The sequence below is a fragment of the Caenorhabditis elegans genome, chromosome II (genome assembly GCF_000002985.6).
Source record: "Caenorhabditis elegans chromosome II".
Taxonomy (NCBI): domain Eukaryota; kingdom Metazoa; phylum Nematoda; class Chromadorea; order Rhabditida; family Rhabditidae; genus Caenorhabditis; species Caenorhabditis elegans.
In genome coordinates, this window is record NC_003280.10 from 2,804,051 (window position 1) to 2,827,380 (window position 23,330).

A 23,330-nucleotide genomic window follows, 5' to 3' on the forward strand; every position below is an offset into this window, starting at 1 on the left:
AAAAATTTTTTTTTTCAACTTTTTTTTCAAAAAAAAAAAGCTCCAAAAATTAAACAATTCCGCAAGCTCTATTTTATCTTTTTTTAATTGAAAAAAAATGCTGTTAGAATGAACATAAAATAGGAAAAAAAAAAGAATTTTTATTTTCAAAAATCGATTTCTGCTCAAAATTTTCCGAATTTTTTAATTTTTACTTCATTTTAATCATAAAAATCTTAAAAACTCAATAAAAACAACAAAAACAAATAAAACCACCAGAAAAAACGTATAGGAAATTGAAAAGACGGGAGAGAGAAAGTGCTCCATCGGGCTTAAACATGTGTGCTCCAGCTTCCCTCCATTTCTCTTTTCTTTTGCAAATATCTCTGCGTCTCGTACTCTTTTTCTTTGTGCAAATGTGCACATTTTCCTCTCTTTTCTCTCTATTGAGGGAGAAAACTAAAAAAAAATTTTTTTTTTTGGAAAAGAAAAGTGAAAAGTGGGAGAAGACCACGTGGGGTTTAAAAGTACAAAAAAAAATTATTTATGATTTAAAAAAAAATAGTTTCTACTGAAATTTTTGTAGGTAGATTGAAAAAAAAACTTTAAAAAAATATATCGAAAAATCAAAAAAAAAAAAATTTTTTTTTGGAATTTTTTTTTCAATTTTTTCTTTAAACTAAATTATCTCAAAAGCCATTGTAGCGATCCAAAAATTTTTAACTGGAAAAATTTTCTCCAAATATTTTCCCATATTTTTTCAATTGGCACATTTTTGCTAGCTATAAAACCTGCCGAGTTACAAAAGTTTGAAAAAGTAAAAATTTTTTTTAAAGTTGAGTTTGCTAGCCAAATTAGATGAAAATCCGATTTTTTTCATAATTTTTTTCAAAGTTACCAAAAAAAAATTCTGCAAAAAAGTGTGTAAATCTACCACAGAAGGTCACTCGTACCACAACACAAAAAATTTGATAGTAATAAAAAAATCTAGTAGTAGTCAACGAAACATTTCTGTCTCTAACTCTCTATCCTTCTTCACACTCTCCACATTTTTCAGATCAGGTGGTTGTTGGGAGGTGACAGTCGCATGCCAATTTGGCAGAAGAACTTTGTTGCGATTTGTGGGAGACTGTTTGTTTGGTGTTAACTGTTTGGTGTTAACTTTACGGTTGCAGAGATACACGCGTTCAAAGTTTTGCGGCGAGAGAGCGTGGAGAGGGGGGAGACGCAGAGTGCGCGCCTGCGTCTCCCCCACTTCACACTCTCTCGCCGCGAAACTTCAAACGCTTGTATCTCTGTAATCGTTATAGGTAGAAACAAATTTCAAAAAACTAAAATGTGCAGAATTTCTCAGAGAATATTTTGCTAAATGACAAAATTTCGCTAGCAAAGCCTATTTTTGAGTTATTGTCCAAAAACTGCTGAGAAAAAAGTTCCAAATAAAGTCTATTCAGAAATCAAACTAAAACCGTGCTCCCGTGATATCAGTGTGCTTTTATACAAAGTTTGCACCGAATTTGTCAGTTTCCGGTCGTAAAATAGGAATTCCCCTCTGTTTCCCTGCTCCTTATCAGCTACACAAAAATTCTATTTCTGGAATACAAGCAAGCTGATACAAACAACGAAAAGTTCATGGTTCACCGGAAACAGTTTTTATGGGGCACTGTTTCGGCCGGCGGGGTTAAATGCAGATGAAAGGTCATCGATGAGAGATAGACCCCTAGAAGGTTTTTGGGGGACACTAGGTGATAAGATAACATAGATCAGTGTGGAAGGGGATAGGTACGAAGAATGTTGGAAAAAAAAGAAAGGAGATGCTATTTTTTTAGTTGGGAGAATGTAACCGGGTTTTGCAGAAAGTTGAAGGAGGCTGGTGAAAGTTGGCTAAAATTGGCAGAAATTTGGCAGAAAGTTGGCGGAAATTAGCTGAAGCTGAAGAAGTTGAACAGAAGTTGGCAAAAGTTGGTGAAAATTGGAGTAAGTTAAGCGAAAGTTGCCAAAATTGGCAGAAGTTGGAGTAGGATAAATTTGACAAAAGTTGATAGAAATTTATTAAATTTGAAAGTTGTCGAGAGTTGCTGTAAGTTGGCGAAAATTGGCAGAAAGTTGACAAAAAACATTGGAAGTTAAATTTGCGAGATTTGGCGAAAATTGCCGAAAGATATCGAAATTCGGCGAAAAATTGTGAAAAGTTGTGGAAAGTTAGCAGAAAGTTCTGCAATTCTGCAGGACACTATACAGACTATAGAGACTTTAGAGACCCTACAGACTTCCAAAATTTACAGTTTTGCCAAAAGCTCTAGAAATTTGGCGAAAGTTGGCGAAAACTTGTAGAAACTGACAAAAATTGCTAAAATTAGAAAAGAAATTGCCAAAATTCCAGAAAAAATTTGAAGTAGTTGAAAGTTAACGAGCTCCAAAATTTGCCAAAAATCTGAAAATTTCAAAAATTTTTACAATTTTCCAAATTCCCAAAATTGCCAAAATCACAAGTCCTAAAGATTATAAACAATGTGAAAAACTTTCCAAAAAAAAAAAGTTAAAACTTTTAAATTCGCAAAGTAAACGAGTAAACGTTCCTAAAAAAATTTTGTCTATTATTTTTGCTCGCCGAGCACCCCCGTACTATTTGACCGGCTCATCGGCGCGACGGCGGGGAGCAACAAGGAAATAGTACGGTAATTAGAGAGAGTGCCAGAAATCTTAAATCGGTTTTGTACCTATTGAGAGTAAAAAGAAACAAAAAAAAAGTAAAAGTCTATTTGTCAGAGATCTTTTGGGAAAATAATTGGTTTAGTTTTGGAAAATGGAGGGGCGGAAAATGGAAAATGATAAATTTCAGCAAATTTTGAACTGTTAATGTAGTAGAAGTTTTGACAAATTTCTATTGCTTTTGGCAAAATTGTAAAAATTTTGGCAACAACCTACAAAATTGGAGAAGCTTCTTCTAACTTTCAAAAGCTTTCGACAACTTTTCTTCGGCCAAATTCGGCTGTTTTTTTGCAAAACTCTCAAACTTTCGACATTTTTTGGCAGCGTCCTACAAAATTTGGTAAATTTCTGCCTTTCCAACTTTCGACAGCTTAATCCAAAATTCGCCAACTTCCGGCAATTTTCATCAACTTTCGCCAACTTTCAGCAACTCGTGGCAATTTTCTGCAGCTTTTGACAACTTCCGCCAACTTTCATCAGCTTTCTTCCAATTTTGACAACTTTTGGCAATTCTCGGCAGCTCCTTTAAATTTTCCGTTTCCTTGTGAAAACCATCATCAATTTTCTGTTACTTTTGAAATAATTTGGCAGATTTCTGCAACTTTCTACAATTTCCGACTATTTTTCAAAGTGAACTTTATACACATTTAACGATTTTTGTCGTTTTCTTGTAGGTTTTGGCAATTTTTTGGCAGTTTTCGCTAATTTTCGCCCAATTTTCGGTCCACGTTTAGCTAAAACTTTTGGCAAGTTTCAGCAATTTTTATCCTAAAAATTTAGCCAGAATTCTTCTACTTCCGCAACTTTCGGAGAATGTCGGTGATTTCCTGCAACTTTCAGCAACCTTGGCCAATTTTCGTAAATTTTCTAGACCTTTTGGACGTTAAGTTTCGGCAATTTTCGATAACTTTCTGCCAATTTTCTACAACTTCCGACAACTTTCTCCAATTTTCTGTTCAACTTTCTGCAATTTCCTGCAACTTTCTAAAACCCGTGGCCCTCAACCCTTACCTACAACTGATCACCTCCGTTGCCCAAGACACGTCTCTTGTCACCTGAACCCCTTATTGTACACTGGATAGTGTCGAGAGATAAAAAGAAATGTAGCCAAGCGGCGAGATAGTACACGAACGCCGGAGGGCACGACATAGAAGCAGAGACAAATCTTCTGACAGTGCTCATTTCCACACCACAAATGGCTGAGCCACCTGAGAGAACGAACCAACCGAAGAGACGCAGACAGTCGTAGAGACGGAAGGGGGGAGCGCGGCTCACATTCCTTTTCTTTGAAGAGGTGAGGTGGTTTTTAGGTTTTTGAGACTACTGTTACAGTAATCTACGTCAGAATTTCTAGAATTTTTTTTTCATTTTCTTCTTTAAATTTGGTTTTTTCTAGGCTTCGAACGAGATTTTTTCAGAGAAAAAATGCCAAGACGACACCGAATACCTGGAGAGGCGGTCAATGGGGAGTACCGGCTTGATGACTTATTTCGGTAAGCGGATTTTCTCGAAAACTAGACGAGATACAGAAAATTTGATAACTGTGAAAATGTAGAGCGGAAATTTTGCTACATTTTGTTAGTTGGCAAATAATTTTTGGTAGCTGTGGAGGTTGTAGAGTTATAAGGGTTTGAAGCTAAGATAACCCCGGTGTGAGAGTTACCTAACTTCAATAAAACTAATTTTTGTATCTATATCTAAAAAAATACGTCTAAGAAAGGAGGGAAATTCACAAATCATCGCTGCTTAAAACTTTCAAAATTTCAAGAATTAAAAAATACTTTAAGCTAAAAATTTATACTTCAAAACTACATTCATTCGACGCAAAATTTGATTCTAAGCATTTCTTCAGTTTTAAGTTTTTCTCTATCTCTAACCGTTCTAGAGATACACGCGTTCAACGTTTGCGCGTGAAAGAGCGTGGAGGAGGGGGAGACGCAGGTGCGTACCCTGCGTCTCCCCTCCCCCCACGCTCTCTCGCGTCCAAACTTGGAACGCCTGTAACTCTGCAGCCGTTACAAGTTTTTAAAAATTTCAAAAAGACTAAATGATCAGCATCAAGTTTTACACATACTAGAATAAATTTTAAAAAGCTTTTAATATTTCGAAACTAAAGTCCCCCTCCTAGTCAAAATTTCCCACAAATTCACCAAATTTCTCGTGGGAAATTTTGTGTACTTCTTCCATGACTACAAATGACCTGTCTCAAGTAGGTGTAACCATGGTAATTTATCCCGAGAAATGGAAAGAGAGTACATGTAAGTATTACTATTGTTTTCACGTTAGGTGTGAGGGGGGAGATTATCTTCTTCAAGGCTCCGTATCTTTGTCCAGAGAGGAGATACGGAGAAGGTGCCAACAAAGATTTTGTTGGAAATTTTATGAGCAATATTTTGATAGTTGAAAGTTTTTTGATAGGTCAGGTGGCTGCGGAGATAGAAAGGTTTAAAGTTTTTTTTGGTAAAATTTTTTAAAACTTTTTTTAAAATTCGTAGAACCGTTTAGAAAGCGCAAGTAATGTTTATTAAACATTAAATTTAATTTTAATGAAACTGTAAAGACCGTAATAATTGAAAATTTCTGATTTCTGAATTAAAAAAAAATTTTGAAAAAAAAATTGAAAATTTTTTTTCCCAATTAAAATTTTTTTTCCATTTTTCCCCTTTTTTAATTTGAAGTTTTTTTTTCAATATTTCCAAGAAAACTGACATTTCCCCCCATCAGAAAGTTCGCATTTCTTATCATTTTCCCATCAATTTCCCACCACTGGAACAGTTGTGCTAACTGAACTTTTTCCCCCAATTTCTCTGCGTCTCTCACTTTTCCCATACCCTCTATTTTGTACCGAATATCTTCAATTGTGAACTCCGGAATTGTTTGATGAAAAAATATAGTTTTAGAGAAAAAATTTTACTTTTTGAATTTTTTTCCAAAAAAATGTTTTTTCTTTGAAATTTTTTTCTGACTTTTTGAAAAAATTTTAAGCCTAAAATTGTTACTTGATTTAAAAAATCGTTAAATTTTTTTTTAACTGAAAAATAAGTATTTCCAGTTCAAATCCCAAATTTGCCGTAATCAGTATGGAGGAGAACAATGGCTCAAGTGCTCTTAATTTGACGAAGCATTTGGTAAGTTTTTACATGAAGTTTTAGAGAAAACACCTAAAATAACATTTACAAACTTATAAAAAATTGAATAAAAAATTTTCGAAAAATATTAGAAAAAAAAAGTTTTTTTAATTTTTCCAAAAATTTTTTTTGAAAATTTTTTTTTCTCGAAAAATAAAATTATATTTTCAAAAATTCCAAAAACTGTTTCAGTTCGGTCTTGGCATTAAAGATGTCAGTTTTTTCGACAGTTTGGTGCATCATCCAATGGTCCAAGAGCTCATGAAAACTCAAAATGGACTTTCCAATGGCACCTCAAATGTTCCAGCTTCACCACAGCAACAGGTAATTAAAAATGTTCTGAAAAAATTATAAATTTCAGATTCGAAATCCTCGCAAAATTTCGGCCAAAACACAAAAAACTAGAAGTTTCTAGCTCAAATTTGAAGACATGTAGGCACGTAGGAACCTAGGCACGTAGGCACGTAGGCACGTAGGCACGTAGGCACAAAATTCGTTTTTTTTTTTTAATTTTCAGCAAGTCACCCCATTCACACAGCTTCTCAGCAGCCTCTACTCGACTCCTGACACTCCAGCTGCTGAAAGAATCTCCCCGGCTTCCTCCAGAGCAGCTCCGCGGAAAAAAGAGCACCCATTGGTAGAAGAATACCTGAGGTGCCAAATGTGTGGTCCCCAGGTGGAGCCGATACTTATCACGAATTATAATCATGTGGCGAAGCACATGAAAAGTCATTTGAATATTAATATGAGGCAATTTCAATGTACTGAGTGCACATTTGCGAGTAATGCTTCTACTAAGGTGAGTTATTGATTTTCAAACCCGTATATCTCAGCCAATTTTAAAGTTATCAAAAAGTTTTCAACTAATAACTTGTAGCAAATTTAATTTTCTACATTTTGTCAGTTGAAAGCATTTTCCTATCTCCCGCCAATCAAAAGTTACAGCAGTTTTCCAGGTGACCGCCCACGTGAGACAACAACACAACCTTCTCAACGTGCCACCGAAGCTGAATCAGAAGAATTTTCAGCCGCAATTTAACAAAATGGTTGAGCAGTGTTTTCCAACGTACCATGAGCAAATGGAGTTGGTTCGGGCCGCGCAAACTGCTCGGAATGTGGAGAATTCGAAGCAGCGGCAGGAAAATCGGAGCCGCCCGAGCCGGGAGCCCAGTTCCATGACACCTCAGCCACTCGATTGTAATGTTCACGTGATTCCAATTAGGAAAGCAATCAGAGGAAAGGAACAGGTAATAGTCACGTGGTCTAGAAATCTAAATTTCGGCCATTAACTTTATATTGGCATTGCTTTCTTGAAACTCGTCGCATTAGGTTATTTTTAACATAACTATGATGCTACTGGCGTTGTGCATCTTTTCGGCCTGCTTAACGTTTATTGGCCTAGAAATCCAAGTTTGCAAAAGTTAGTCCACCAACTTCAAATGCCTATAACTTTGCGGAAAATCAAGATTTTTCAGTGATTTTAACGTAACTATGATGCTACTGGCTTTGCGCATCTTTTTGCCCTACTTAACGTTTGGTGGCCTAGAAATCCAAGTTTGCAAAAGTTAGGCCATCAACTTCAAATGCCTATAACTTTGCGGAAAATCTATATTTCAAATTAATTTTTGAACTTCTGTGATGCCATTAACATTGCGCATTTTTTTGGCCTAGTTAACGTTTGATGACCTAGAAATTTAAAATTTGCAAAAGTTAGGTTATCAACTCAAAATATTTCTATCTTTGTGAAAAATCAAGATTTTTCTGTGATTTTTACATTAACTTCATGGCATTTGTTTAGCGCATTTTTTTTTGAGTACAGACCGATTGGTGGCCTAGAAATCCACAGTTCGGCCACCAAATTCAATCAACCATAACTTGGCTTAAAGTTCATATTTTTCCGTTCTGAAAAAAACATTTTGGTTCAAAAACTCGTGCACTTTCCTTCTAATTTCCTAAAATTGCAGACAATCACCAACTTGAAAACCTACCACTGTTACGAATGTCGTCAAGATGTTCAGTGTGTTCTGGGCGCTGAAAATCTCACGGCAGGACCACTAATCAGTCATTTGAGTACCAAACACTCCTTCCAGTGTGTTCCATGGAAATGTGATGAGTGTGGATACAAAAATGCGGTCCAGGTAAGCGGTGGCCTAGAAATCTCGATTTGCAAAAGTTAGGCCACCAACTTTAAATTTCTGTAATTCAGCTGAAAATCGATATTTTCCTATGTTTTTAGTGCCAAGATGTAGCGAATTATGTAACGCTACTTTTTGGGGTACTTAACAATTGGTGGCCTAGAAATCCCAACTTGCAAAAGTTAGGCCACCAACTTCAAATCGCCGTTACTCAGCTGAAAATCAATATTTTCCATTGTTCTTGATGCTAAAATGTAGCCAATTTTGTAGCGCAACTTTTTGGGGTACTTAACAATTGGTGGCCTAGAATTCCCAACTTGCAAAAGTTAGGCCACCAACTTCAAATCGCCATAACTCAGCTGAAAATCGATATTTTTCGACCAAACAAAAACCAGGTATGCAATCGCGCTCTAGTGAACACATTTTCAGTGGAAAGTCCGCCAACATATTTGCGTCCGACACCCGGAAAACGCCTACAAAATCCAAGTGTCTGCAACGAAGAAAAACGAATGGAAATTATTTCTCAGATATTATTTTAAGGATTTGGGGGATGTGGGTGAGTAAGGATATTTAAAATTTGAGCGGGAAATTCAAATTTTCAAAAAAAAAAAATTTTTTTTTTAATTTTTCGAATTTTTTTTTCAAATTTTCAAATTTTCAGTCCCCGAATGCAATGAAGAGCTCGAATGTGCAAAACTCGTTGAAAATGGAGCAATTATCAGAAATTTCGTGCGAAAACGAAATTCGGAGCATTTGGAGCAAAAGATGAAGCTGAAAAAGAAGAAAATGTCGCTAGTCGAGGAGCCTGTGATAATTATTGAATGATGGGATTTATTTATGATAAAACTAACAAAACAAGTGACAACAAACTATGAAATAAAAAATTAACAAAAAAAATTTTCAAAAAAAAAAAAAATTTTTTCTAAAACTTTTTAAAATACTAAAACTTCAAATTATTTCTGAATCGGAGCACATTCTTGCTCCATTACAACAACTTCGACGCTATCATCGGGTCCGGTGATGCTGTAGTAGTCATCGGAGACGAAATGCGAGCTGAAATTGGAAAAATCGATAGTTTTCGAATTTTTTTTTTGGATTTTACAAACTTTTTAGGCCAATGAGCCATTTTGCTGATTTTTCGGTGTTGTTTCTCGCAGGCGACGCTGAAAAAAAAATTTTTAGAAAAAAAAATTTCAAAAAAAAAATTTTTTTTTTAATTTTTTAAAAATTGTTTCAAATCGATTTTTCTCGAATTTTCAATTTTTCTTACTTAAAACTTCCCAACTCACACTATAATCACCGCAATCACTGCCACAAGCCCGGCAGACACCACTCCAACTGTAGCATAGAAGAATCGGGAGAACTTCCAGGATTCCCTGGTTTTCTGGAAAAGCAGGTCCGTCGTGAAGTGATAAAGGGAAAATGGGCAAGTGAAAGTCGCATTTGCACTAAGAAGGGTGGCGTCGATTATGAGATTCGCTGAAAAAAATTTTTTGGAAATTTTTTAAAAAAAATTGTTTTTTAACTTAAAAACTTTTTTAGATTTTTTTGTGGGAATTTTTTTAAATTTATTTCAAAAAAAATTTTAATACGTAGATTTTTACGTAAACAAAAAAAATTTTTTTTAATTGAAAAAAAAATTCCAAAAAAAAAATTTCCAAAAAAAAAAATTTTTTTTCAAATTTTCTTAAATTTTTTTTTAATTAAATTTTATTTTTCTACTCAATTTTTTCTCAAATTTTCAAATATAACCCACCATTCATCTCAAAAAACAGTCGATCTCCCTTATCACACCACTGCTTGATGACGTCAGAGCCACAGTACTCCCATTCCCAGGTGACTCGAGTCTGAATAGGCGGGTTTTTTGTTGAAAAAATAATATTTTGGGTAGCTAAAAATTTAAGTAACTTGTTTTAAACAATTTTCAAAATTTTCAAAAAAAAAATTTTTTCAAATATTTCAAAAAAAAATTTTTTTTCAAAAACTTAAAATTTTCACCTCATCGTCATTCTCCTTTGAAGTACGCGTTGAATACAGCTGAAATTGACTTTTTAGGTCATTTTCACATGGTTTCGCAGTTAGGGAGACGTAGAGAAGGATCACATATCTGAGGGGCATGGTAGGTGGAAGCTGGTTTTCGATGCTGAAAAAGGTGGGAATTTGAGGGAATTTATTGAAAAATATGATGGAATTTGCTTTTTTGATAGGATTTTGAGATGAAAATGTGAAAAAAAAATTTTGGGAAATTTTTTTTTTTTTTTTTTAATTATTTTTTTTTTCTAAAAATTTACTTTTTAGCAGTTTCATTTGACAATTCCCTCTTTGCCATTTCCAGATCATAATCCAAATTCCAACTGTTGAAATAGTTGCGCCAAGTGTAATTAACGCCCGTCGGCAGGTCCTTCATCATTCTGGAAATTGGCTTTTTTTTTTTGAACTTTTGCGGTTTGCAAATGTGCTCTAATGAGAAAAATTCGAATTTTTAGTAAGTTTGAAGAGTTTTAGATAAAAATTTCAAAAATTTTTTTTTTTTTTTTAATTTTCGAAAAAAAAAAATTTTCAATTTAAAAAAAAAAAAATATTTTTTTAAATTATCGATTTTTATATAACTTTTTGCTAATATTTTCACTAACATTATGCTCCGATGCTTCTGTAGCCAATTATCATAGTCATCGAATGCCGGGTCCTGAATCGCTACGGTAGACGCGATTTTCGGCAGAAAAATCCAAAAAATCAGTGAAATCCACGTGGTTTTCAGCATTTTCTGGAAATTTTTGGTAGATTTTTAAATTCTTTAATAATATTTGGCCACATTTTAAGAAGATTACACAAAAAATTTAGAAATTTGCCAGGCGGCTGACCGAAACAGCGGAAATTTGCACTTTTAGGCCAAAATCTCGTTAATTTTATGGGATTTTATCGATTTTATATGTCAATTTGCACATTTTTCTGTTGAAAATTTGAGCAATCACCTAAATTTGTTGCTTTTTCCATTTTAAATTGGGAAATTCACCGAAAAGGTAACAAAACAAAATTTTTAGCATATTCTATTGCCATTTTTAAGGAAAAACTACATTTTCTGAAATTTTTTGATAAAAAATCATATATTACATGGAAAAATTAGTGGAAAAACAAATAAAATTTGTGAAAAACAATTTAAATTAAAAAAAAAAATTACACGCTACGGTGTGCGGTTCACCGTTGCGTACTGCTGCACACTTTCACAGCTACAGTAGTCGACGAGAACAATTTATTGATTTTTTGTGATTTCGAAGCCATTTTCAATGGAGAAACTGGAATTTCTGGAAATTTTACAAGACATCTGAAAGAATAATGTATGAAAAGATTGTTTTTGGAATTAAAAGTTAAAATTATAGATAATTTAACAAGCTTAAATACAAATTCGGTGAAAACAAATTAAAAAAATTTCGAATATTTTGAAAGAAAATTAAAAAATTAAAACTTACTAAAAACCTGAATTCAATGATTTTTTAAATACTTGTCAACTCAAAAATTGGAGTTATGAAGCGGCCGACATCTTACAGGCTCCTGAAAAGTGGAATCATTCTGGCTGATGACGTCTGCTATGGTTGGTGTCCCGTGTAAGCAAATTTTATGCAGGAAATCTAATCGATAAACGGTATTTCTCACATACATGTTGGGGCAACATGGGGTGAGAATTGGTGCAGCAGGAGTTTTGGGAAAAAGAGACAAGTACACCGATTACGCAATAAGCCACATGACAGTTGTTGAGTTTAAAGGTTCATATCTCCGCGGAAACTGAGTTTTTCAAAAAACTTTCTATTAGCAAAATAATCTACAGAAAATTTGCTACATTTTGTTAGTTGATAACTTTCTTGTACCATTTACCTGTAAAAAGTTATACAACTTTGAAAATGTCAACTTTTTTTTCGAAAAAAAATTGTTAAGTGCTGAAAAGTTTGGCTTGTTTTAGAGGGGGGTCTTACCTCGCAGCAAAATTAGTAAAGTCTGATAACATACACAATAATCTACAGAAAATTTGCTACATTTTTTCAATTGACAACTTTTTTGTATCATGTACCTGTAGAGAGCACCACGAATTTGAAAATTTCAAATATTTTTTTAAGTAAACAAATTTGGAAAAGTTGTCTTAAATTTGTTTCCCAAAACCCTAACTAACCTTTTTCCTTATTGTAACTGTGCATTCGATCAATGTCTCCTGTTGCGCAACCTACAGGTGTGCATAACAATGTGCTCATTCTCTCCCCCCGCGGTCTCTTCCTAGAACTCCTTGTCTGACTTGGCAGTCACTTTTTATCTACTGTTTTTTGAGTTTCTTTTAATTTTGTTTAAGTTTTACCATTTGTGCTTTAATAATATTAACATAACTCAAGTTTTCAATTTATTGCTACTCGACCATTTTATACTACAATTTTTTTTTCGCAAAAAAAAGTTGACATTTACAAAGCAGTGTAACTTTTTTCTGGTATGTGGTGCAAAAAAGTTGTCAACTAACAAATTGTAGCAAAGTTTACGTAGATTATTTTGTTAGTTGACCACTTTTTACAACTTTTGCTGCCAACCGAGTTATAGGCTTCGAAACACTGGTTAGCCCACCCTTTCCCCACTCTCTATTTCTTTGAAACCCGCCTAGCTCCTTTGCCAGTTTATATAGAAAAAAGTGGTCAACTAACAAAATGTAGGAAATTTTATGTAGGCTAATCTGAAATTTTAAAACTTTTCAAAAACTTAGTCACCGGCAAAGATATAGGTCTCCAAACGTGGGTCAAACTTTTTTTCTTCCCTTTTTTCTCCTTCTGTCAAAAATCCCTTATAACTCATGTGCCAGGTAAGGTACAAAAAATTTGTCAACTAGGAAAATGTAGCAAATTTTATTTTCTTCACTTTGTCAGTAAAAAAATTTTTCTACCTACCCTAGTTTTTTAGTTATACCAGTCTGTCTGTAGCCTAAATTTTCCCTCCTACTTTATGGCTAGCTGCCAAAAATCGATTTTTCTTGGCCGGTTGACAACTTTTACCGATTCAAATATATCACCGACTAGCCTAATTTTTTCCAGCAAAATGAGCTCCCGCACCTTGAGATCCAGTTCCAGTTCCAATGCTATCAGCACCAAGACCCAGCCGAAAACTGAAGAGGCTCCACTGGTAAGCCTCCTTTGTAAGCCTAAGCCTAGTCCTAAGTCTAAGCCTAAACCTAAGCCTAATTCTAAGGCCAAGCCTAAGCCTAAGCCTACGCCTAAGCCTACGCCTAAGCCTAACCAAATTCCAAAAAATTTCCAGATTCCTGTCACCAAAGGCCCAGTAATCCGAATGACCTCCAACATGGCCGACAAGGCCCAAAATGACCACTCCATGTGGCCCTCGACATCGAAATTTGAATCGATTTGGGGAAATGTATTGGGGGAGCGGGTGAATAAGAGCACCATCGCAGCTATCAGAGAGGGAATGAAAATCGAGAATAAGGTAAGTTATTGGAATTTTTGTGATTTTTTATGCCAATCCAAGCTAGATAAGCAAAATATTTCAGGTAACCTGTGGCTGCAGGCCAGGCCAAGACTGCTCCACCAATCCAGCGTGCCGCTGCTTCCAGACGGCTTCAAGGCTCCGCGAGCACTTTGGGAGCGATATTTTGGTATGAATTTATTGTAAGTAGAGTAAAAATTCTAATAGTTTGGCTTCAGACCCGAGGGAAGCCTGTGAAAACCGTCGACACTATGTATTGGGATCGACCGATGTTTGCGTGCTCGGGGAGGTGAGTTAAAAGTTAAATTTTAACAAAATGTTACATTTTACGTGTAGAATATTCTATGCAGATAATTTTGTTAGTTGGAAGTTTTTTGAAAGCTTTAATGGTTGCGGAGATACAGCACTTTGAAGTTTGGAGGTTGAGAGAGGAGACGCAGGCGGCGAGAGCGTCTGCATGTCTGGCCTCTCCCCTTTCCTTCTCTCTAGGTCTTTTGCGCAGGCCTAACTTTAAAGGACTATAACTCGAGAACCGCTTTAGCTAGCAAAAAACTTCCAACTAGACAACTACTCAGAATTTTATTTTAAACATTTTGTTAGTTGAAAACTTTTTGATAGCTCTCACTATTGCTGAGATACAGTACCTTGAACATTTCCAGCTGCGGATGCAAAGGACAATGCAATTTGAACGCTCTTCAAGACATTTGCGAAGACCCGGCAAAGAAATTCAAGATCACAAGGACCGACGGAAAAGGTTTCTGCGTCTACTCCGCGAGGGTTATCAAGAAAGGTAATACCTAATAAATTATCTGGAAACTATCAAATTTTTAATATTTTCAGGATCCCCCGTTCTGGAGTTTTCTGGAGAAATTACAGATTACCTAGCGATAAAGAGCAACGCAGATATTGAGCAATATTCCATAATGCTTTATAACAATGAAACGAAGCTTTGTGATTTCTTTAGTAAGGAGGAAAATCTTAGCTCCAAGTATAAAAAGATTTTGTGGGTGAGTGAATGGGGTTAGAGTTTTGAAAAATTTTGAAAAACTTAGGAAAATTTTGAAAAATTTAAAAATTTCAGAGCGCGTATCGATCAAAAGCCTGGATCAACCCGCTGAACAGAGGCAATTGTGCTAGGTTTTTCTCCCATGGGTGCAAAGCGAACATGGAGCTTGGGAGGTTAGTTAAATCAACGTAAAATTGAATTCTGATCAATTTTGTAGTTGAAAATTTTTTTCAGATATGAGCGCCCAAACTTTCAACGCTTATATCTCTGTAACGGTTAGAAATAGAAAGAAATTTCAAACTAACGTATTTATCAGAATTTGATTCTCTATTCAGTGAAAACAAAAAAAAGATTGAATTTATTTTTTCAGAGTTTTCCAAGGCGGTTTTTCTCCAGCCGACATGAAAATCGTCCTGTTTGCGAAGGAAATCATCAAGCCGGGAACCGAGCTCACGTTTAACTACGGGCCCAGTTATAAGGAGATCTTCCTGGGTAATAAGTGTCTCTGCGAGGCTTGCAAGAAGGAAGCTGTGAAGAAACTGGAGAACGCTGTGAAAAGAATCCTGAAAAATTCTCGAGACCCTAGTGAGCCCCCGAGCAAGAAAAAAAGCGTGAAAAAGTTAGATGGTAAGGAGAATGTACGCTAATAAGATTGATAATTGATAATTGATAATGATTAACTAATAAATACTGTATTTCCTTTCAAAAATTTTATTTTGTTCTTTGTTCAACCATAACTCGAAAAGTAACCGTTTTCGTTAAAAACTGTCAACTGACAAATTAATCAGCGTGAAAAGTAAAACATATTTGTAGTTGGCAACTTTTTTGTATGTTAATCCAAAAAAAAATTATAGCAGCCGACATCTCACTGGCTGCTGCAATTTTTTTCTGGATTGACTCACAAAAAGGGTTTTTTTTAATTTATAGCAGTTTTAAGATTAAAAGTCTTTAAAAAAAGCTATATCAAATACTTCATTCCAATTGAATTATTACACACTCCTGCTGCCTGCCAATTTTCATTTGCATTTTTATAAAATTTACGATTTTCTAAAATTAAATTTTCATCCTGAAGTCGTTCACATAAACGGCACCATCCTGAGAACCCGTTGTCGAATATTACCCTGAAATTTTGGGAAATATCATTTTCAGACATTTTTGAACATTTTCGGACCGTTAAAATTTTTTAAAATGTTGACAAAATTTCAGTTATTTTTCCAGAAATTTTCAGAAAGTTTCTAAAAAAAATTCCAAAATTTTCTGACATTTTGGAGATTTTCAGGAATTTTCTGACATTTTCAGACATTTTTAAACTCCAATTCTCACCTATAATCCTTCCTCCACTCGTGAAATTTCAAATAAAAATCCTTTTCACTCCCGACCTTTTCCACAAAATCCACAAACTCCTCCAGATTCTGAAAATCGTCCACAGAAATGTACGCGGGATCCGGGACTCCGAGCTGTCGCACAACTTCCCGCTGGAGCACAATTGGCACAGCCATTCGATCGCCCAGCGATTTCCAGAACTTTTCAGTGACATAATCCACACAATTCGAATTTTCCAGTGCTAAATAAAACTTGTAGGGCTCAATGAGCTCCCGGACACAGGGCTCCGTCCGTTTTTGTACTCCCATACAGGCTCCCGGCGGGGCTCCACAGGCTCCCCAAACGTCGGCTTCCAGGCCTTTCTGGATCATTTTCCCGATCAGTTGGATTCGATTGTTCGGGGTGTTGCAGTTGGAGCCGAGCCACGTGGCAGTCTTTGTTTTGAGGCTCCAGATTGAGTTGACGTCGATTTTGGCTGAAAATTTGGCTTGAAAACTCTAAAAAATGAATTTTTGTTCAAATGGCGCAGTGGGATTCTGCACAACTTCAACCTGGAGGGTCATGGGTTCAATCTCGGCAGTGGTGGAAATATTTTTATGATTTTTTTTAAAATGTGGGAAGCTTTGAAAACATTCCAAAATTCGCCAAAATGGGGGTTGGCACCTACCTACGGTACTTTCTTATGGTGCCTACCTATAATGCCTATCTACATCACCTACCTATGGTACCTGCCTATGGTACCTACCTATGGTGCCTGCCTACCTATGGTACCTAGGACGCCTACCTATGGTGCCTACCTACAGCTCCTACCATTGGTGCCTACCTATGGTAACTACCTATGGTACCTACCTGAACTGCCTACCTACCTATGATGCCTATCTATGACACCTGCCTAAGTTAAGTACCTTTCTAAATATAATAACTACTTATAATGCCCACCTATGGTACCTAGTTATGGTTCCTATTTATGGTGCCTACCTATGGTGCCTACCTATGGTATCTACCTAATAGCCTATGGTATCTATAGTGCCTACCTATGGTACCTACCAATGGCGCCTATCAATGATACCTGCCTGTGACCTACCTACAACGTTTGGTGCCTACCTATTGTACCTACCTACCTGTGGTGCCTACCTATGACACCTACCTAAGTTAAATACCTATCTCTAATGGCTACCTATGGTTCCTATCTATAGTCACTACCTATGATACCTACCTATGACACCTATCCATGGTACCTACCTACCTACCTACCTATGATACCTACCTCTGATGCCTACCTATGATACCTACCAATGGCACCTATCCATGGTACCTACCTACCTACCTACCTGGCACATCCATCTTCTCCATGTACCCATATGGTGCCCATAGATCTGCATCCCGGCGATACGTCATTGTCCAATTGAACAAATCTGAGAAAAATTTTATCCAATCTCTATGTCATTTTGTCACTTTTTGCTCACTTTTTTCGGTTGGAAGCTGCTCATGGCTCGGGCTCTCAATGTTCCATAAAATCCATGGAACATTGGGTTTTCGCAATTTTTTGAGATTTGGGAGAATTTTGACCTAAAAACTTTGATTTTACTTAATTTATCTCAAAAAACTCACTGCTTCAAAAAAGTTCCTACTATGAAAAAGCAGCGCATCAGAAGTTGAAGCCTCGGAAAAATTCCGTGTAACTCTACAAAATTTCTGAAAATTGCGATATTTTTCTGAAATTTTTTTTCCTGCGACCTACTTTCAGCTCCGGGCAAGTCAGAAATGCCATTTCTGCGTCTATGGGGTCTCCATAATAAGTGGTTGCCACGTAGATGGTCACATTTTTGCGCGGTACAGAGAATTCCGAGGGGCCGCTGAGTTGGAGGAATTTGGAGACTGGAAATGGAATTTGAAACTGGTTTCCGTCATATTTAAAGTAAATAAAAAATATTTGACTTATGTGGGGATTGAACCCGTGACCTTCTGCTCCGAAGTTGTCAAAAATCGCACTGCGAAACTCGACCATTTGATCCCAAAATTGAAGTTTTTCAATTTGGAACCACTTTTCAATAAATTTGGAATATTTTCTGGTGAATTAAAGCAAGAGAAAAATGTTTGGCCCACACTGGGTTTGAACCTAGGACCTTCCGAGCCGAATATATCAAAAATGCCACTGCACCACTCGAATAGTTGAGCCCAATAATTGGAGTTGTTTCAATTTGGAACTATTTTTCAGAAATTTTGGAATATTTTCTGATAGATTACACCATAACAAAAATATTCTACCTGCGTGGAGATCGAACCGGTGACCTTGTTCTCCAAACTTGTAAAAAATCCCACTGCGCCATTTAATTTTTTTTTGAACAAAGCTGGTATTTTTCCAACTTACGCAGCTTTCCTACGTTCCTCGCATAAAACAAAAAATATTCGACCACATCTGGGGTCGAACCCCGAACCTTCTGATTGGAACTCTTCGAAAATCCCACTGCGCCACTTGGACATTTTAAGCCAAAATTTGAATTTTTAATTTTTTTTTTGAATTTTGCACAACTTTTTGGACTTTTGAGGAAATTTTATCAAAATATAACTTACGAAAATCGGCCGAATAAAAAAATTGCCAAAAAGTCAGTATAACTACAGCGTAAACTCCAAAAATAACCAGAAATTTCCAGAAATTGCCACTTGTCGAAGACATGCTAGTTGGAATATATGACGAAAAATGTTTGTAAATGTGAAAAAAGCGGAAATAACAACATTACTCACACGGGTGTACGGAGACCGATCACTGAAATATTGAACGAAAAGAACCAAAAAAACAGAGAGATTAGGCTTAGTTTTTGGTGTGTTTTGGTAAAATTTTACGTGTTATGACTGCTAAGTTTGTTAAAATGGAAAATGCAAAAAACTTTTTTAAAAAATTTTTGAAAAAAAAAAAAAATTTTTTTGTCAAAATTTTTTTTTTCAATTTTAATGTTTTTTCCAAATTTTTTAAATCTGTCTACATTTTAATCCACAGTTAAACCTATTAAGCCTCATCAATGCATTTATAAACCCCACTCCCCCTTGTCAAAATCCAATTTCCAACTACCGCTATGAACTTCCTCCACTTCCTCGTATTTTTCCTAAATTGTTTGATTTTCCATTCAATTTTTGCTATGACATACGAATCTAGTGGTAAGTTTATTTTCAAATTAAAATAAAATCTACGAAAAATGTAAATATTTTCAGAAGAAACAATGTTCGAGGTTCCGGAGCATGATTTTGGAGTTTCGGAATAATTTCTTGAATTTTTCAAATTTTTGAGTGAATGAAGCTTTCATTTAGTTCAAAATTTGATATTCTATTTAAAACAAAATACAGAAATACTTACATTTTGAGCATTTCCAAAAAAAGTTCGAATGGCGCAGTGGGATTTACGACAAGTTCGGAACAGGAGGCCGCAGGTTCAATCCCCGCTGTGGTAAAACATTTTTCTCTTATTGTAATTTACTTTAAAATGTTCCAAAATTTACGATAATTGTTAAAAACTAAAAAATGTTTGTTTTTGGCTGAAATGCTCGACTGGCGCAGTGGGATTTTCGACAAGTTCCGAGCAGGAGGTCGTAGGTTCAATCCCCATGGCGGTTAAATGTTTTTTTTTTGAATAAAACTTTATTTTTACACTGGAAAAATTAATAAGATTTATTTTGCCCAACATGCCAGGTCATTGGTCAGTCCTGCCGAACACTCTCCGGAAGACTCTTAGCCCTGAGCATGACAGGTATGATACAGGTTCTGTCAGAACTTTGACAAATGTTGGCAGAAGGGTCACAGAATCAATATAGGAGTCATTATGTACTTCTGAAACAAGTTTTTAAGAATTCAAATTCTTGACTGCTTCTTCATGAAGTAGTTCAAAATTTGTACGCTGACAATGTAAAAAACGTTTGAATGCTCAATATTTATTTGCTTCACAAAAAAGTTTAAATCAACACTTTAATATTGGGGTTGTTCATTTTTGCACTTGTCAGTGACACATTTGTGGACACTGTAAATTCGGAAAAGACCCGGCAACTGTTTATTCTAAAAAATTTAAAGTTGAACCTTCAAAATAAAAACAGACGTACCTCATCGAGCAAGAGGTATACGTAATAACCTCTCTCATATTGACTTTCCAGGTAAACCAAGGCTTCAGCTGTGTTGCCTTTGATCGAAAACTTTTTAATTTCCGATTCCATGATTGGGTATCTTTTCAGATTGTCGACATCTGGAAGTTTTATGAAAATTATCCGAGTATTTTCTCTCCTCTTTCCTATTGCTTACCGGCTCCCTTTCGGAACAATTTGTAAAGACATTCATCTTTACGCTGTTCAAGGCAACCTATCGCCATATTGATGGTTCTTTTGGCAATCTTTTGCATTTTTTCTTCGGGAGATATCAATGCGGAGGAGAAGCTTGCCAGAGCCAGGAGCAGAAGGATGGTAGTTGGAGATGTCATCGTTGAATGATGAGGAAAAGGATGGTGAGCGATGCTTAATAGGATGGATGTAATTGGATTTGAGAGGGGGCGTGATGGGAACCGTCCTAATTCGATTTGCGCGATCGGAATAAAAGTTCAAAATTCTCAAATTTTCCATCATTCTCCACCAAACGATGAGAGTTATCCTTCTTCTTCTGGCTCTGACAGTCTTCTGTGCGGCCGATGCTCTGGATTGGACAGCCTTATTCGGTATTCAATCGAAGTTGATCCTTCAAGCCAAGAAAACCAATTCGCTTTCGACTCTCTATTCACTCATTCCACGAGGACAAGGTATGTTATCAGAATTAAAGAAGGACCTGCCGGAGATGAAAACATATCAATTTCCAGATATCGACCAGTATCTCGCAACTCACGATGTTCGAGACGTTCACGTCTTCACAGCAGGCAGTAGCACTTTGGGATCTCGAGCTCTGGCTGAACTCACTGTATACAGAGGTTATCACCAAGATAGAGTCTACGCGTATCTCTGGCTCAGTCCGGTAGGTTAAAGCTGCTGTTGAGAAAGCATTAAGATGAGATTTCAGAGCAAGCAGAGCGCCACCGGATACACAATGTCCAAGGGATTCATCTGTGCCAACATTATGTGCGTTGGAGAGCAGCCATCAGTTTGATAACTCTTATGATTGAGATTATATAAATGAACATTGTGAAATTCCAGCAGAAAATGTTAGGGAAACGCACGGAGCTCGCCGAGCTCGGTGAGCAACATTCACTCGGGGGAATGATGCTTTAGTCATCCATTGCTTGAGCTTTCTTCGCCTACCAACGAAGGCCTGGAGGCTCGACAGAAGGCTGGAATAGCTCAGTGAACTAATTTCTGAGTTACTCCAAATCTTCAGGCCACAATTTCAAGGCCTTTGCACTGCCTGGGCTTACCCTACCTTAGCTGGAAGGTAGCGCAATTCACCACAGTCTCCGGCTCTGGCTCAGCTCCAGTTAAAGCCTAGTGGGATTATTCTTGCATTAGGCCATAGCGATTGAGGAACGCATGGCGATTGAAGAACGGATCATCCTTCAAACCTTATTGAGGAGTTCTGAAAATAGTGCGCATTTCAGTAAAAGCTGCCAGAAATGTTATAGGACTAATCCGACTACTAATTCCGTAGTTTCGTTCAGATGTCTGGCCCATTCATCCAAACCTATAAGGCCTACTCCTGTGAGAGGTAAGTTTCAGGTAAGTTTCTTGTTTGGACCACCCTGGAAGATGTACGAGAGCTCAATAGTTGTGGGCTCCGAAATTAGTCCCCACGATGTTAAGTTCTGGTGCATTTTCAAAAAATGGAGCTTTTCAAATTTCAATCACAAAAATTTTAATTCCATTACTCAAATTTTATTCAATATTGGTTATGAACATTTTATCCTTATACTGATGGGAACTCTCCGGCGCAGAAGGTGCTGTGGCAGATGAATCCCTTTGACAACACGTATCCAGTTGGGCTTGATGAGCTCTGAAAATTAGATTTTTTATGTAAGGCACCCTCTAGCAGCTCTAGATACCGGAGTGAGCTTGAACATTGCGTAGAACTTTTGTCCATTGACAGTCTCGAAAGAGGCAAGAGGCATCATGTGCTCTCTGGGTTGCATTTGCTCGACGGTGACTTTTGTGATGGAATTTGGATGGTCTTGCAGGAATCTGTCAATGTCTGAAAAATTGATTCACAGTGAATTTTAGAGTTGGATCGTTTAAGCCAGCATACCATATCCTCTTGGAATCAACTCGTAAAGCATTCCATATTCATGAGAGCTTGAGGCCAGGAGCACCATATTGAGGTGGAGTTGAGCCAGCTTTGCAGAGTTTTCCTGCGACATGTAGGATCCGGAGGAGAAGCCCACCAGAGCCAGAAGAAGAAGGATGGTTGTCGAGGAGGTCATCGTTGGATGATGAGGATGGTGGCGGTGTGTGGGATGATTTATAGGGAGACTGTAATTGAATTTAAGAGGGGGGGAACGTGTCTAATCCAATCAGGACTGTGAGTATATGCTTGGAATATTGCCCAGCTATCCATCATTCACCAACAATGAGAATCGTTGCTATTATCCTGGCACTCGTTGTCCTCTCCGTTGCTGAGAATCGGGACTGAAAAACCTTGTTTGATATCCAATCGAAATTGATCCTCGACGCCTATGAGAGCGGTGCACGTTCAACTCTTTGTGCACTTCTTCCTTGTCACGGTGGTAAGTGATTTCTGATAGGATAGCATCTGTTGTGACTTGGGTTCCGTACCTACATCCAGGCGTTACAATCATTTCGCTGTTGTAACCGTCGGATCTGACTCTCCTCTCGGGTGTCAACATCATAGGTGAAGTTCTCACAGTACTGAAAAATTCAGCTTACAGATATCGAGCGCTATTTTGACGAAGAAAATCGTGTGGCATTGGTGGAAATTCTAGAAGCAGACGGACCACGGGCGATGGCTAGAATTTACCTGAAGGACACTCTCCTTCCAGAAATACGTTATGTATATCTCTGGCTTACACCAGTAGGTTAGATGTCATGAGAAAACCACTTAAAATTGAGTTTCAGAGCTACAAAAGCCCAACTGGATACACAATGTCCAAGGGATACATCTGCCATCACGATTTCTGCAAAGGAGACAGTCCACCAATATCTAATTTCCATTGATTGTGAACGATTGAATAAAACTTGAATATTTCAATTTTTTTATGTGATTTGGAGAAGTAAAAGGAATCTGACCAAAAGTGTAAATGAGAGTACCGAACAAGACCCTAGTTGTGCTCAGGAACATTACAGACGTTTAAATACAGGCTGATAAGCGGGACATGGTACTTGAGATTAAAAGGTTTCTCTGTGCTAATCAGGTATGACGCCAGGTGTTCTCTTCAGACTGAAGTCTTCGGACTGGATTAGCTCCCCAACCGAACCTGTATGGATGGCTTGGAGGATCACATTTTGGCTTAAATAGGTCGTATATAAGGTTATGGGCCGGATGATTCAACTGTTGTGAGTTCTGGAAACTTTTCCAGCTCACTTCCTCTTTTTTTTTCCTGGAAAGCAGGTTTTAAAGAAAACTTTTGAACTGACCGATTTTGAGGTGCAGCTAATCTTCGATCACTGTAGC

At 36.7% G+C, this 23,330-nt stretch overlaps 8 protein-coding genes and 3 non-coding genes across 11 annotated transcripts; 5 read left to right on the forward strand and 6 right to left on the reverse strand.

Annotated features, from left to right (window-relative positions):
• The first annotated feature begins 4,105 nt into the window (after window positions 1–4,105).
• On the forward strand, window positions 4,106–8,810 carry K12H6.12 (C2H2-type domain-containing protein). The gene is made up of 8 exons (NM_061968.5): window positions 4,106–4,184; window positions 5,744–5,819; window positions 6,012–6,143; window positions 6,337–6,618; window positions 6,776–7,066; window positions 7,784–7,957; window positions 8,384–8,510; window positions 8,616–8,810. The coding sequence occupies exons 1-8, from the start codon at window positions 4,117–4,119 to the stop codon at window positions 8,777–8,779; spliced, it is 1,314 nt and encodes a 437-aa protein (NP_494369.2). The 5' UTR covers window positions 4,106–4,116; the 3' UTR covers window positions 8,780–8,810.
• On the reverse strand, window positions 5,954–6,004 carry K12H6.13. The gene has a single exon (NR_050908.1). It is a non-coding gene; the product is annotated as an Unclassified non-coding RNA K12H6.13 (non-coding RNA).
• K12H6.15 lies at window positions 7,353–7,406 on the forward strand. Its single transcript, NR_050909.1, has one exon. It is a non-coding gene; the product is annotated as an Unclassified non-coding RNA K12H6.15 (non-coding RNA).
• Window positions 7,353–7,406, reverse strand: K12H6.14. The gene has a single exon (NR_050910.1). It is a non-coding gene; the product is annotated as an Unclassified non-coding RNA K12H6.14 (non-coding RNA).
• On the reverse strand, window positions 8,768–11,494 carry K12H6.2 (Ig-like domain-containing protein). Its single transcript, NM_061969.4, has 8 exons — window positions 11,422–11,494; window positions 10,588–10,718; window positions 10,246–10,365; window positions 9,953–10,097; window positions 9,711–9,801; window positions 9,244–9,433; window positions 9,061–9,117; window positions 8,768–9,007 (listed from the first exon to the last, which is right to left on the reverse strand). The coding sequence occupies exons 2-8, from the start codon at window positions 10,713–10,715 to the stop codon at window positions 8,908–8,910; spliced, it is 831 nt and encodes a 276-aa protein (NP_494370.2). The 5' UTR covers window positions 10,716–10,718; window positions 11,422–11,494; the 3' UTR covers window positions 8,768–8,907.
• A 1,431-nt stretch (window positions 11,495–12,925) lies between these two features.
• Window positions 12,926–15,125, forward strand: set-13 (SET domain-containing protein; the record flags this gene model as incomplete). The annotated part of the gene is made up of 8 exons (NM_061970.2): window positions 12,926–13,102; window positions 13,238–13,420; window positions 13,485–13,589; window positions 13,639–13,709; window positions 14,080–14,210; window positions 14,261–14,427; window positions 14,502–14,599; window positions 14,797–15,125. 8 exons carry the CDS (start codon window positions 12,926–12,928, stop codon window positions 15,071–15,073), a joined length of 1,209 nt encoding a protein of 402 aa, NP_494371.1. The 3' UTR covers window positions 15,074–15,125.
• A 259-nt stretch (window positions 15,126–15,384) lies between these two features.
• Window positions 15,385–18,485, reverse strand: fut-4 (Fucosyltransferase; the record flags this gene model as incomplete). The annotated part of the gene is made up of 7 exons (NM_061971.5): window positions 18,324–18,485; window positions 17,491–17,627; window positions 17,361–17,444; window positions 17,216–17,318; window positions 17,081–17,164; window positions 15,750–16,224; window positions 15,385–15,547 (listed from the first exon to the last, which is right to left on the reverse strand). The coding sequence occupies exons 1-7, from the start codon at window positions 18,424–18,426 to the stop codon at window positions 15,385–15,387; spliced, it is 1,149 nt and encodes a 382-aa protein (NP_494372.2). The 5' UTR covers window positions 18,427–18,485.
• Window positions 18,486–18,819: 334 nt separating this feature from the next.
• On the forward strand, window positions 18,820–19,059 carry K12H6.10 (uncharacterized protein). The gene is made up of 2 exons (NM_061972.2): window positions 18,820–18,905; window positions 18,960–19,059. Exons 1-2 carry the CDS (start codon window positions 18,824–18,826, stop codon window positions 19,007–19,009), a joined length of 132 nt encoding a protein of 43 aa, NP_494373.1. The 5' UTR covers window positions 18,820–18,823; the 3' UTR covers window positions 19,010–19,059.
• Window positions 19,060–19,656: 597 nt separating this feature from the next.
• Window positions 19,657–20,219, reverse strand: K12H6.4 (Cystatin domain-containing protein). The gene is made up of 3 exons (NM_061973.5): window positions 20,034–20,219; window positions 19,838–19,977; window positions 19,657–19,793 (listed from the first exon to the last, which is right to left on the reverse strand). The coding sequence occupies exons 1-3, from the start codon at window positions 20,206–20,208 to the stop codon at window positions 19,707–19,709; spliced, it is 402 nt and encodes a 133-aa protein (NP_494374.2). The 5' UTR covers window positions 20,209–20,219; the 3' UTR covers window positions 19,657–19,706.
• Window positions 20,220–20,353: 134 nt separating this feature from the next.
• Window positions 20,354–20,907, forward strand: K12H6.9 (uncharacterized protein). The gene is made up of 3 exons (NM_061974.6): window positions 20,354–20,520; window positions 20,578–20,729; window positions 20,775–20,907. Exons 1-3 carry the CDS (start codon window positions 20,364–20,366, stop codon window positions 20,859–20,861), a joined length of 396 nt encoding a protein of 131 aa, NP_494375.2. The 5' UTR covers window positions 20,354–20,363; the 3' UTR covers window positions 20,862–20,907.
• A 652-nt stretch (window positions 20,908–21,559) lies between these two features.
• K12H6.5 (DsbC domain-containing protein) lies at window positions 21,560–22,123 on the reverse strand. Its single transcript, NM_001377737.2, has 3 exons — window positions 21,948–22,123; window positions 21,748–21,893; window positions 21,560–21,698 (listed from the first exon to the last, which is right to left on the reverse strand). Exons 1-3 carry the CDS (start codon window positions 22,120–22,122, stop codon window positions 21,612–21,614), a joined length of 408 nt encoding a protein of 135 aa, NP_001364797.1. The 5' UTR covers window position 22,123; the 3' UTR covers window positions 21,560–21,611.
• Window positions 22,124–23,330: the final 1,207 nt, after the last annotated feature.

What these genes read in the sequence shown, in the direction of transcription:
- K12H6.12 (NM_061968.5), top strand. Translation starts at nt 4,117, where the DNA reads ATGCCAAGACGACACCGAATACCTGGAGAGGCGGTCAATGGGGAGTAC. An exon ending in CGAGTAATGCTTCTACTAAG is followed by an intron (nt 6,619 to 6,775) that starts GTGAGTTATTGA and finishes GCAGTTTTCCAG; the next exon opens with GTGACCGCCCACGTGAGACA. An exon ending in CAATCAGAGGAAAGGAACAG is followed by an intron (nt 7,067 to 7,783) that starts GTAATAGTCACG and finishes CTAAAATTGCAG; the next exon opens with ACAATCACCAACTTGAAAAC.
- K12H6.10 (NM_061972.2), top strand. Translation starts at nt 18,824, where the DNA reads ATGAACTTCCTCCACTTCCTCGTATTTTTCCTAAATTGTTTGATTTTC. An exon ending in TATGACATACGAATCTAGTG is followed by an intron (nt 18,906 to 18,959) that starts GTAAGTTTATTT and finishes AAATATTTTCAG; the next exon opens with AAGAAACAATGTTCGAGGTT.
- K12H6.4 (NM_061973.5), bottom strand. Translation starts at nt 20,208, where the DNA reads ATGACATCTCCAACTACCATCCTTCTGCTCCTGGCTCTGGCAAGCTTC. An exon ending in ATTGTTCCGAAAGGGAGCCG is followed by an intron (nt 19,978 to 20,033) that starts GTAAGCAATAGG and finishes TAAAACTTCCAG; the next exon opens with ATGTCGACAATCTGAAAAGA. An exon ending in TATACCTCTTGCTCGATGAG is followed by an intron (nt 19,794 to 19,837) that starts GTACGTCTGTTT and finishes TAAATTTTTTAG; the next exon opens with AATAAACAGTTGCCGGGTCT.
- K12H6.5 (NM_001377737.2), bottom strand. Translation starts at nt 22,122, where the DNA reads ATGACCTCCTCGACAACCATCCTTCTTCTTCTGGCTCTGGTGGGCTTC. An exon ending in GTTGATTCCAAGAGGATATG is followed by an intron (nt 21,894 to 21,947) that starts GTATGCTGGCTT and finishes TCAATTTTTCAG; the next exon opens with ACATTGACAGATTCCTGCAA. An exon ending in CAATGTTCAAGCTCACTCCG is followed by an intron (nt 21,699 to 21,747) that starts GTATCTAGAGCT and finishes TCTAATTTTCAG; the next exon opens with AGCTCATCAAGCCCAACTGG.
- K12H6.2 (NM_061969.4), bottom strand. Translation starts at nt 10,715, where the DNA reads ATGCTGAAAACCACGTGGATTTCACTGATTTTTTGGATTTTTCTGCCG. An exon ending in CAGAAGCATCGGAGCATAAT is followed by an intron (nt 10,366 to 10,587) that starts GTTAGTGAAAAT and finishes GCCAATTTCCAG; the next exon opens with AATGATGAAGGACCTGCCGA. An exon ending in GTGATTGCGGTGATTATAGT is followed by an intron (nt 9,118 to 9,243) that starts GTGAGTTGGGAA and finishes TTTTTTTTTCAG; the next exon opens with CGTCGCCTGCGAGAAACAAC.
- K12H6.9 (NM_061974.6), top strand. Translation starts at nt 20,364, where the DNA reads ATGAGAGTTATCCTTCTTCTTCTGGCTCTGACAGTCTTCTGTGCGGCC. An exon ending in ACTCATTCCACGAGGACAAG is followed by an intron (nt 20,521 to 20,577) that starts GTATGTTATCAG and finishes ATCAATTTCCAG; the next exon opens with ATATCGACCAGTATCTCGCA. An exon ending in CGTATCTCTGGCTCAGTCCG is followed by an intron (nt 20,730 to 20,774) that starts GTAGGTTAAAGC and finishes ATGAGATTTCAG; the next exon opens with AGCAAGCAGAGCGCCACCGG.